This window comes from Perca fluviatilis, chromosome 16 (assembly GCF_010015445.1).
Source record: "Perca fluviatilis chromosome 16, GENO_Pfluv_1.0, whole genome shotgun sequence".
Classification (NCBI taxonomy): Eukaryota; Metazoa; Chordata; class Actinopteri; order Perciformes; family Percidae; genus Perca; species Perca fluviatilis.
In genome coordinates, this window is record NC_053127.1 from 23,551,163 (window position 1) to 23,564,014 (window position 12,852).

Genomic DNA, 12,852 nt, shown 5'->3' on the forward strand with positions numbered 1-12,852 from the left:
ATTCATTATTGTACATAATGGTGACACATGACTACGGGTCACGCAGCTCTCACTTTTAGATCAGTTGCGATCCCTGTGAGGCAGTGAAGCACAGGAGAAGACAATTGGAGCTTACAATTTGCAGTCAACATTGCAAGCTGCAGAAGCAAAACGGAGGCCGTTCATGACAGAACACAGAGGCTCCTATTTTCTCCCTCATCAAATCACCGTGTGAGGCGGTGTCTGTGTGTGTGTGTGTGTGTGTGTGCCTGAATATGTTTGTATGTGTATGATCTAGCAACAAAGTGCCTTTGCATCAGTAAAAGTATGTTTGTGCCCTTAAATGCCTGTGGAGATGTACTTGTGACTCCTCACAATCGACATAGATACCACAGGGCCAAAATTAGCCCAGAGCAGAGGCCAAGCAGCTACTCCTGTTTTTTTTCTTTCATACTTCTTCGAGCAGAAGAAACTCTCTACAAACTGAGTTTAAAGAGTCAGCTGTTCAGAAAGTATCTGGACTCTCACCTCTCAATTTGCTTCTTTTTTCTTTGTGTGCCTAATCGATAGTAACTGGCACTTGAAATACGTTTGTTTGCTTTCTTGTCGACAGTTAGATAAGAGATGAGAAGATTGACACCGCTCGTGTCTATCAGCTAAATATGAAACTAGAGCCAGCAGCCAGTTAGCTTAGCTTAGCATTAAGACTTAAAATAAGGGGAAACTGTCGGCCTGCTGCTACAAGCACCTGTAAAAGGCTCATTGGGGAGAGGGGGGTATTACGGGACTAGTAAGGGATCAGGGAGCAGTAACTTGCTGTAGCTGCTGCTGGTTGCCTGGAAACCTCTTAATGATGACAATACAGGAAGTCACTAGCCTAGAAATCTAGACACACCCTATCGGCAGCAAATGTAATTTGCAGCCAGGGGGTCTAGCAACTCTCTGGTGGCTTGCGAGCTGGAAAAGCCAAACTGTAGCTGGGCCAATCACATTGTGTATAGAGTCGGTGGGCGGGCTTAACATAATGACGTCAGGGTTATGACGGTTTCCTTGTGAATTCCCTGCTACTTGAAAACAAAGACGATAGCTGCTGCTGCTGGCGAACAGCGGTCTTTCGAATCAGCTTTGGCCGCGACTCTGGAAGACTTGGAGTTAAGCTTTTCTTTGAGAAAAGAACAAAGAACGGCACTGAAGTCATTCTTAAAAAAGGAAGATGTGTTCGGAGTTTTGCCGACCGGATACGGCAAAAGTTTAATCTATCAACTAGCTCCGCTACCTTCTTTATTGCTCTTGTTGGTTGTAGTGCAATCCTATTGCGTGCAGAGGGAATTTGAGAGACAACCGTTTATCCCGCCCCTTGGATTGAGCTCTGTCAATGGTGAGTTCCCAGACCCAACATCTTGATGTGGGTCTGGATTGTCAGGCTAGGAAGTCACTGTACCTGGCCAAGAAGTAGTCCTGCAAATAGCATATATTCAGAATGAAAAAGCGTTTTTTTCCCCCCACAATGTTGAACCACTCCTTTAATTATTTTCTACAGTAAGAACAGTGGTTTTTTTGTTAGCTCTGGTGCACTGTTTAAATGAAATCTGTTCTAGAGAACGAACCTTGATAATTCAGGACAGTTTAATAGCTCTTGCTATAACTAGTGATCTGATTGCTTTTTTAATCATAAACAGAGCTTTATTAGTAATGACTAATCAATCGGAAATATTTCAAGAAATGTTTTTCCCTCCTGTCTTGCTTTATACAAAGTCCAAATTGGGAATTTTTCTGTCTGCATATATTTAAAGTATCTCCAAATAATTTCTAAGAAATGTTACAGCTCACCCAAGAAGAAAAACGTCAATGCCAATCAAGCAGTTTGAGGTTGGCCGCTGCTCCTCTGTCGCCTTTTGAACAACACCTTTGTAAGATTTATCTTTGGACGGACTCCTGATTACCTCCTCTTCCTCAGAGTGTGAGATATTCCCAAAAGCTTTTAAGACGGTGGTGATAAAGCTTCTGCTGAATAAATCCAGTTTAGATCATTCTGCCCCTAGCAGCTACCGTCCTATTTCTAATTTACCTTTTTGGGGCAAAGTTTAAGAGTGGGTTATGTTTAAACAGCTGAATGAGATTATCTGAAAAAAAAAAGAAAAGAAAAAAAAAAAAGTTATCTTAGAGAACATCCAATGTGGTTTGAGGGCAAATCAGAGCAGGTACGTTGTGTCTTGTTGAAGTTTATGATGGGTTAAGGTTGAGCAGCTGACATTGAGTGTGTAGCTGTCCTCATTCTGTTGGACCTTACTGACATATTTGACACAATACACGACACTTTAATTGATTGCCTTAAGTTATGGGTTGTCTCTAGCGTGGTTTTAAGCTGATTTGGTTTTTCTTCTGTCACCGGAAGAAAATTACATAAAAAGTGAAACTGCCTGGTGGTTTGACTCAAGGCAATAAAGCACAAGATATGTCTATTGATTCTTCTAACAGTATTATTGTAGTATTGTTTGCCTGCCTGTGACACACACAGGCGCCACAATAGGTGCCCCTGAAGCGACCAAACTAAAATAAGATTTCCATTTATCTGTATTATCACTGCATGTCCACAATGAATAACCACACAGATAATAACTTCTTGGAGCTTCCGCAACAAGAAAATACTTGTTTTTGTCTGCCTGAAACGCAAGTCATGTTAGACACTGACTTTCAAGTTTTCTATTTATATGACAAAGACTGTTTTTCTCCGTTTCTGAGGCCACAAGGACACATTGAGGAATACATTCACATTCAGCTGCCATGACAGCTGCAACAAATTGTATTCATAACAAACTGAATGAGCTCAAATCATTCAGAACATGTTTTAAAGGCCTGAAAGCGCTTTGAACCATGTGGTTAAGATGTTAAGTTTTGGATAACAAATCTCTTCTGTGCGTTTGATGTCTCTATAAAAAGGGACGTAACAGGAATGTGAATGTTGGACTTAATCCCTCTTTATCTCACTATATAGTTGATTCAGAATTCAGAGTATCAGGGCAATGAGTTGATAGGGCTGTCAAACGATTCATTTTTTTTTTTAATCGCCAAATTTCTATAGTTAATCGTGATTAATTGCATGTTTTATCACATGAATAAAATTGTATTATTTTGCATTTCAGAACTGTTTTTAAGTACATATTGACAATGGAAAGCAATTCTTACTAGTGTATCTTGATTGGGAATCAAATGAATACAAGGAAAGTTACTTTATGAACTTGACTTTAAGATTTGTAATTGTTTAGTATTTATTTACTGTAAACAAAAGAAAAATGTGTGAATCTGTCATTATTGCACAATTCCTCCAAGTAGGCCTACCTAACCTAACTAAGATGTAACACTTACACTTTGCTTATACAGTACAAACAAAATGGTCCAAAACCAGATGCCACAGCAGGACATTTGTAACCTTTACATTTTTCTAATAAGGAATTTAACAATTCTCCTGGACAGAAAAGGGGCTGGACAATGTCCCAAATGACAAAAACAGTCAAAAACAAACCGATACAAACAACACAGTCCTAAAACCGTATGTTGATATACATAGTCAATATTACGGAAGCGTATTGCGTTCACCATAGAAAAAAATAAAAAATTAGACACCTTATCTCGTAATTACAAGAAAAGATCTCGTAATTATGAGATCATTTTAAACACATGGAAGGCGGCATAAGGGTAAAACGCTTAACGTGAAAAAGCTTAACGTGATTTAATGTACAAACAACGATCAATCATCATATAGGAGAGGATTTTGGTGATGATTGATCGTTGTTTAGGTACATTAAACCACATTAAGCTTTTTCACATTAGGACTTATAAAGCCAATGAGAACCGTGGAGAGTCAACCCCCAGCCGCTCCACTGCCCTGCTGTGAAGCAGAAACGCTTTATGTCAGATAACGTCCATAATAATTAGACTTTGGGTTATATTATTTGACAGTTTTCCGTGGTTATGAGGGGTAATATGAGAGAGAAATTTGGTGATGATTGATCATTGTTTAGGTACATTCAACCACATTAAGCTTTTTCCTTACAAGGCAGCAGAAACGCTTAATGTCAGATAATGTCCATAATAACTGGACTTTGGGTTCGAGATTTTGACAGTTTTCAGTGGTTACATTAAACCACGTTAAGCTTTTTCCTCGCCATAGGGCCAATGATGAAGAAAACATTAACGTGAGAGAACTTCTATAATCGTTGGATTTAGATTTAGTTTTTTTGACAGGCTTAATGTTCATGACAAGATATGACCATGATAAATCTGGTGATGATCGATCGTCGTTTAGATACATTAAACCACATTAAGCTTTTTCACGTTATATATATATATATATATATATATATATATATATATATATATATATATATATATATATATATATATAAAATTAATTAATCTATAGATAGAGAGGATGAACTTAATTTAGAATACTTTATCCAGTATTTGATTTATATTATGAACCCCTTTGAAATTTCATTTAAAAATCTTTTAATTTATCTTTCATCCATCCCTCTTTGTCTAACTGAATATCAATTACAGAATTGCATTAAAAAGGGATTTGCAGGGCTTTTTGAGTCCTTCATATATCTGCATACACGCTGGAGGTGCCATGCCAGTCCATTCACACTGGTCTCATAATTCTGTGCAAGAATTAATAAAAGAGGTTTTCTTCCACCAGTCGTAACTACTGGGAATAGTCTGTCTGCCTGTATTAGCACCATAAGAAACAGTCTCTATTTTTAAAAGTCATATTGAAACTCACTTGTTTCCCATTCAGTATGTCCACAGCTGTCTCTGTTTTATAAATGTGATTTCTCTCCCGAGGGCCTTGAGCTCTCAAACTGTCTACCAGTGCCCTTCATACTTTTTCCTTTGTCCCTCCTCCACCCCTTCTGCCTCTAGTCCATTTGGTTTCCATCCTTTCCTCCCTGTGTGGTTTCATCCCCTGACCCTGCACTGTTCGTAATCATCACTGGTTATGTCCTGCTTCTCACCTCTGCTGCTCTGGCAAAGCTCAGCTCTGCTTTCATCGCTCATCATGTCCCGCTGTCCCACATGCTGCTCTACACCTCCACTGGCTTGATGCTGCCATGACGTTGATCTCTGCTGCCAACACCAGGGCCTCCAGTTACTGCTGTGAGTCAGAAAGCACTGGCCGAGGCTTCTAAACAAACTGAGTTGTTGTCATTGATGTTCTCCCTCTCCTCTGCAAATTTCGTGAATTATTAGGTGACTCGCATTTGAACAGTAGCCTACATATCTCTCCTCTGTCCCCAAAACACACGAGCGGGTACACGAGAACACTCACTCACGGGAAGCACACACTTCCTCTCACGACCAAACTGAGGTTCAGAGTGTGATCTTGTTGACACCAGTTTTGTCCACTTTTGTAGAGTGCTTGAATTACTTCTAACATAATTACATTCGTCTGTTTTGATGCTTGAGTGTCTTTCAGCATGTCTGTGTAAAATGCAGTTTGAATAAATTAGATTTAATTTGACCTGAAAATCACATTAAAATGTTTATTACATTATTATGATTATCATTACTATACTTATTATTATTGACAAGACCAGCATTTAGTCTGTGTTGTGATTTATTATGATTACTTTTCACTTCTGCTGGAAGACATCCAAAGAGAGAAGCTGGACCTGATGCATCAGCAGTTAACGGTGTTGTAATGGTGGAGAAATAAGAGCCCTGAAAACAAACAGGGCTGGCAGGAGGGAAAAGTATTCAGATTCTAAGTACCAATACAACAATTTCCATTAAGTGTTTTTAAAATCCTACTTAAGTAAACATACAAAGTATGTATACACAAAGTATATCAGCAAAATGTACTTAAAGTATAAAAAGTAAAAGTACTCATTCTGCCCAAAGAATGTTATATTATCATATATGACATTATTAGGTTGTTAATATGAATACATGGGTAAGTAGCATTGTACTGTTGTAGCTGGTCGTGGTTTGGTAGTTTAGTCCAGTGATTCCCAACCTGTGGGTAGGGCCACCTCCAAAGGGTCACAAGATAAATGTGAGGGGTTGAGACATGATTAAAAGGTCCAATATGTAATATTTGTACTGTAATAAATCCCAAAATGACACCAATGCCTCATCAGATATTAAGGAAACATGTTAAACTGAAATACTATCTTTTCTGACAACAATGCTAATGTCAGTATTTTTTCTTTTTGAAATTTACATTCCGTGACAGAATTTATGTTTATGTTTTGATCTGTGTGTTGTTATCAACTGCCCAGTTTGACAGCCAGGCCGGGTTGCCAGATATACCTGTAAAAACGTAAACCCAGCACGCTACAGCTGTAGCGTTAGTACAGCCATGAAAGCAGCACACAAACGAACAGGATCAACGGAAATAGATTCTACCCGACCTAAAAAAAAAAGAAAACAGCATGTTTCTAACAGTTGCGTGACCAGAGACGTAACAACCCCCTGGTAAATATTGGAGATGTATTTGAAAGACGGAGACAGCTTAGATCCCAAAAGGACGCAGAATTGGCCAATTTCCTCCTGAACAGGTAAGCATAGCTTCAGGCTAATTTATCACAGCCACTAGGGACAGGCATTTTATGTAATTTCAACATTTGTGTACTCACATTGAATTATATAGCTAGAGTACCCGAGTTGGTTACTCGCAAAAACAATTGAGACACAGCCAGTAAAGTGATCCCGACTGGTCCTGGCTAATGCCGCCATGCTAACCCTGTTAACTGCTAACGTTACCGGGGAGGACCAGGCAAGCGGGCCATGGCTGTTTACAACGTGTAGTTCAGCGGCTGGAGCTGACAACGGTGAGTTATTTTAAGCCACGAGAGGGGGGCTGTAAATCGGGAAGAGAGGACTGTGAGTTTGCAGTGTGTTTAGCGATTGTTGCCGTAATTCTAAGCCAATGAAGTGTGTTCCGTCGGCAAGGTAGTGGTATATTTAGCGTTTCGTATTGTAATTCTAAGCCGAGGAAGTGTGCCTGACTGGCGTGTGGAGAGGACGGTGAGGTTGTTATGTTTTTAGCGGTTCATACTGTAATTTTAAGCCGAAAAAGTGTGTCTGTCAGTTGGTTACAGAGCTCCGCGTGAGCACGGGCTTTTATGACTGTCAATATAGCCAGCATATAACGTTAGCTACTGCGCTGTGCTGTGGAGTAATGTCTGGCTATGTGAGACTAGCATCTAATGTTAGCTACTCCGCTGTGCTGTGGAGTAATGTCTGGCTATGTGAGACTAGCATCTAACGTTAGCTACTCTGCTGTGCTGTGAAGTAATGTCTGGCTATGTGAGAAAAGCGTCTAGCAACATTGTTGTGAATGCTGCGGTCTCAGCCTGGCAACCCCCGTGAACTTCGAGTCTGGGCAGGAGGGGGCGGGGGAAACGACTCTCCAGTATTTTGAATTGGTAGTGCAGTAACTATTTTAACCGCTAGCTGCCAGTATTACATACAATATTACATATTGCACCTTTAATGAGGTAAATGAGTTTTTTTGTTTTTTTAAACACTGCTATTTAATCTTTAAGCTTTTTGTGACAAATTGGATAATTTGACTTCTTTGGGCCTCAAACTATCTGAAAAAATTAGAGGGTAAATCTTTATTTGGTGAAACTGCTTACAACTCATAGGCATCTGAAAGATGACAAGGAAACACAGCGATATCACAGGGAACCACAGGTTTAGTCCTTTAGTGTTGTATTTTAGCGGTATAGCTGCCAGATAAATGTACTGGAGTAAAAAGAAAATATTGTAAAAATAGGCATAAACTGGAAATACTTAAGTACAGTACAAGTACATCTAGAGTAAATGTACTTACTTTCCACCACAGCTGGCAGGCTGTGCTTCAAGACTGCACTTCACTATTTCATATAAACTCAAAAAAGGAAAGGTTTTCAATTCACTCCTTTGTAAGAAAACTTTACATATCATTGTGGTAGTGCATGAAATGTACTTTTTGGCAAGATAAAAAGGAATGAATGAACACATTGCTGTGAATGAAGGCAAATGGTCTCTCTAAAGCATAAAAGGTTAGAACCTCTGATGAAAGTACTGTATGTAAATACAAAATAATTACATATGTATTGAGACAAATTAGGCAACAACTCTAATTTTCTTTTCCGTTGGTTTTGGCCGCCTGACATTTAGCTGATATTATAATGGTTTATCTGATCCACACAACATATTAGGTTCATTATGAAGTTCTACTATGGAAATTTGTCCAAGATTTTCAGGCAAACCCATGTGACTTCATGAACTTTGCATGGAATTAAGATTTTGAAATTAAACTCATTCACGCCGGCTAAGAGGTTTATATTCCCACTGAACGGAACCCTAATGTAATCCCATATATGCAAAGCTGCTGTGAGCTCATCCTCTCACCTCTTTTTACTTCCCTCTTGGTCCCTCTGCCTCCAGTCCAAACGGCTCTTACGATACAGCAGGTTCATGTCGCTGCGGGGTCGCTCCTCCTCGCAGCCTCTCACAGCGCAGTGTAGCCGCTTGCTTCGCCTCTCTATGTCACGCAGGAAATGCTCGACTGCCACATCCTGGGCAGAGCCAGAGCTCATGGTATAGAAGAAGTCTCTGGAGAAGGGGACGTATGTCGCAGGCAGCCTCCTCCAACTCACCTAAACATAAAGAAACAAGGGCAATTTTTAAGCTCATTAATCATTAAAAAAAAAAAAAACATCTTTAACAGCTCCCCTGGCCTACTTGCAAGCTGACAAGATTGGCAGTGATTACTTTGAGATGTGGCAACGCACAATGAAATCCAAATAATCAAACCCAAATTACAGGCAGAACTTTGGGGGAGTCATAGCTTATCATGCTCACTGTGTCATTACGAACAACCCTGCCCATTACTCCAACTGGCAGCCTTCAAAGCAGAGACACAGTGATGCATGATGATGAAGGATGCAGTTTTGTTTACCCCAACCTCAAGTGTATCACATGAAAACTATTTATACTTTCATTATCCAGTTATGAATATTTGAGTAAGCATGGTAACTCAGCTGCAGAGCGTCTCTGGCTGCAGGCCCTGGGATGGCCTAGCTAAGCCTGTCTGCAAGCCAGACAGTAATGTGGTTTGTCATATGTAGCGCATGCACAGCTTCCTACTCACGCTCACCCCATGAGAAGTCAGGCTTGTTGTGGGGCAGATATCGGAGGGCCCAACAGTGTTTTCACATTGGAGAATGTGAGTGTGCAACGCAATTGGCTAAGAAAAGCACAGCTGTCAGCTGATGCATGTTTCCAGTGTTTTTCCATCATAAATAGCAACAGAGTTTTTTTAGTGGGGGACAGTGTAGCATTATTATTGGTGCTTCTGGCATCAGTTTGCTTTGAGTTGCAGCAGTGTTGGTGCACAAAACTGAATCAGTCACCGAGATGCATTAAGGTTCGGTGTTGGTTAATAGTTTGAATGGCTCATATTGCCAGGTATGCATGTGAATCGAGTTTAATGGTAATTTTGCTTTTATACACCATGACCAAAGATGCAAGCAGCATGTAGGGCAGGAAATATACATGACATTTACACTTTCCAGCTGTGTAATAGCTCTTCTTATTCTGGACATGCATAAGACCACTTAAATCACAACTGCACATGGCCAGGTTGGCTCAGTGGGTAGAGCAGGCGCACATATCCTTGGTGGTTTATTCCTCGACGCAGAGGTCCAGGGTTCCATTCCGACCTGTGATGATTTCCTGCATGTCTTCCCCCTTTCTCACCTAGCTGTCCTGTCAAATAAATAAAAAGGTGGAAAAGCCCAAAAAATATTTAAATTAAAAAAATATAAAACTGCACAACGCCCTTACTAAAATATCCAAACCATCCCTCACAATGCACAGTGGGAGCATCAGACCCTTACCTGGTCCAGGCAGCATGTTGAGCTGTGTAGCTATGTGTGATTCTTCTGTCACAGCCCAGCGTGTCATCCAGTGTGTCAGCGTGGCTACTGCTATTCTTGTATCCCACAGCCCTTACCAAAACCATGACCGCTGCTGCTGCTGCCATGCTTGCTGACTCAATGTTAATTAGGTTAGGGAGCTGCAACTGTAGGTTGGGCTACTGATAACTGGAGCTTTGATATGGGTTTCGAGAATCTGGCAGCTGAGCGGGCAGCCCTGCGATTGCCGCATTGCATGCTGTGGGTTGGTGTGCTATTAGCCGAGCTAAAAGAACCAGGAGAGCTTAATCTTACATCTGCAGGTAGGTTCGTCTGATCAAGCTAGGCTGCAAACATCGTTTATACATAAACCATGCAGTGCACTCATATAGGTTGGCTGTGATCAAGTCACTTTAAATCCCAAGTAAATTTAGAGTATTTAGCAAGTTGTTTCAGGAGCATCTGTAGGTTCAGGAGTCACTTGATTTCATCTCATTAGAACCAGAAGGAAGATGGAGCCACGATTAATTTAGCTGGATCGGCATGCAACGCTGCAGACTACTCATTCATGCACATAAGCAAACAGATCACATACACACTCTAATCCCCCATACATGCTAAACACACACATACACACACCGTGTGAATCAATAATTGCAAATGCTAAGCCGCTGATTTGAGTGTGGGCTACTGATGACACAAATTTTTTATTGTCAATAAAAAAAATTGGGAATGCAAAAAATTTGGAGTCTTTGGGTGTTAAAAAAAAAAGCTATAAGTGAAATAATGCAGTTTCTTTCACTGCCACTGACTTTTTAACACTTCTGGAACACTTTGTGCTGCAGCCCTCTGCCCTCCAGCCTCCACCTCAGCAAGTGGCCCTGTAGTGTTGCTGCACCTCACTGTGAGTAAGGCAGTAACACTGCAGAGTGGAGGGACACTTCACAGCCATGGCCTGGCCATTGGGGCAATATTTCCACAAAGCATATTTAAAATACACATTTAATTACTCTGGGGTACGTTATCCCTTTGTGTTTTGCAGACATCCACAAAACATGTGATTTAAAACAAGAATAGAAATACCAACGTGCCTTCTTTTTTTTATTACAGAAAAAGCATTCATAAGATATATTTGCCTTTGCAAAGCTGCTTGACTAGAAGCAATTAGATTAAAAGGGCAGATAGTACAGAATATCTTGTTCATTAGACATCATCTTGTTTCGTCTGCACACCCAGTCCTAGGATGTTTGGCTTTTTTGCATCCCTTCGAGGCTGAATTATATAGCAAATTAGCACAAAGAAACTTTGTAATTTAGTATGTGACAGCAAGTAGGGGAGAAATCGGTAGGATTTTGTACATTCACCGATGTTTAAGTCTCATTTTATCATGATGTGGGATCTGTATTTAAAAAAACAGCTGTAGCCAGTATATGGTTGAGCTTATTCCGTTTCACCCTAATACCACAGACATTTTTGCCCACCGCGTTACAGTATCATAACTTAACCCCACGGCCACACGGTACACCCCAGTCACCGCACTTCAGACAGATACATTGCTGCAGTTCAGCCGGAGAAACAAACAGGGAGAGAGGAGGAGGAGAGAGGCAGAGAGGATGCAGGAGCGAAACGTTCAGGAGAAGAATGAGCAGCAAGAGAGGAGGAGAGATCGAGGCAGCGGGAGAGAGAGATGGGAGGGGGCGCGGTGAAAAATGGGGGAAGCCAATAAATAGAGAGTCACTAAGGGATCAACCGGGCTGATGATAAATACAGTATGATTAGGCGGAAAATGTAAAACTGGAGACAGGCTGATGGAAGGGAATATCGAGGAAGGGAACATGAGAGTGGAGGGAATAAGCAAATGGAGGCGAGGAAGAGAGGATAGAAAAACAGTGAAAGGCAGCCAGACTACAAGAATGGGGGAGGGAGGTGAAATCAAGCCTCTCACACTAGTCGCTGTGTGTGGTCTCCTAGCAACACTGTCAGCCATGCATCTCTTCCTTAACCACTGAATATGCAACAAAGAAGGACGTCAGCCTCGTCATACGTGATGATCCCCGGGTTAAACTTCACTGCTGCTACATTTGTACCTGATGCCCCACTAACAATTTATCTCAAGTATCTTAAATGGAGATAGCATCCTTCTCCAATAGCAACCATACAACCTTGCTGCGGAATTCATGACGTACTGAGCTACACATTGCACACTCTCTAGACCTTGCTAAGGCTGATACTTCGACATAAGTAGTCCATCCAAAACAGGCAATCTGTCTAATAAATTTAAAGGAATAACATGACATTTTTATTATAAATGCCTTCAAGGTTAATTTGAAATATTTTATTTGTCAGTTGAATCCCTCCTGTCACATCAGCTGCAAGTCTTTAAGAAGTCGGTTATTAAGCATGAAAATCAGGTATAGAGGTTTGCAGCATAGTAACATTTTATCACCCGTCACAGTAGGAAAGAGAGCCTTGAAGCGAGATAGATTAGAATAATGTGAGCTTGGAGAATAAAATACTAAGACTGGAATACTAAAACAGGAGCTCAATGAAATCCCACCTGGTTGTGATCACTGATCTACGAACAAATGCTCACGTGTTGATCTTGTCAAACACCAACTTCCCATGCTCGATGGTCTGAACAAAAGCATGAGACGGCTAATGAGTACATCATTCGGTAGGTAAAACGTTCCCAGCCACTTGTTTATAATTTTTATTTTCCTTTATCAAACATTCATCTAGTGCAAAGGCTTGTGTGACGTGACAAGATGTGTCATTTCATCACCACGGTTGGCAAAGCAAAACCTGCTTTCAGAAGATAAATATTGACCAGTGCCAGGAACTAAGGTCTGCAGAGGATTCATTTCCTGAACATCTGGTTGGTATCTACTTTTTCACATTCAAACAATGCACAACGTATTGGTTTCAAACTCTTTAAGGCATATCTTGGGTGGTGACTGTGATT

At 40.7% G+C, this 12,852-nt stretch overlaps 1 protein-coding gene across 5 annotated transcripts in view; it reads right to left on the reverse strand.

The window, feature by feature from the left end:
• Positions 1-12,852, reverse strand: part of LOC120543802 (neuronal tyrosine-phosphorylated phosphoinositide-3-kinase adapter 1) — a 34,462-nt gene that overhangs the window by 8,128 nt on the left and 13,482 nt on the right. For 4 of the 5 annotated variants that reach the window (XM_039777055.1, XM_039777056.1, XM_039777053.1 and 1 more), the window contains exon 2: positions 8,383-8,630. In XM_039777055.1, coding sequence (XP_039632989.1) covers positions 8,383-8,570 — 188 coding nt within the window. In that variant the 5' untranslated portion in view covers positions 8,571-8,630. Of the gene's footprint in view, positions 1-8,382; positions 8,631-9,539; positions 9,594-12,852 lie in introns of those variants that run through there. The other variant, XM_039777054.1, reaches the window with a different exon arrangement.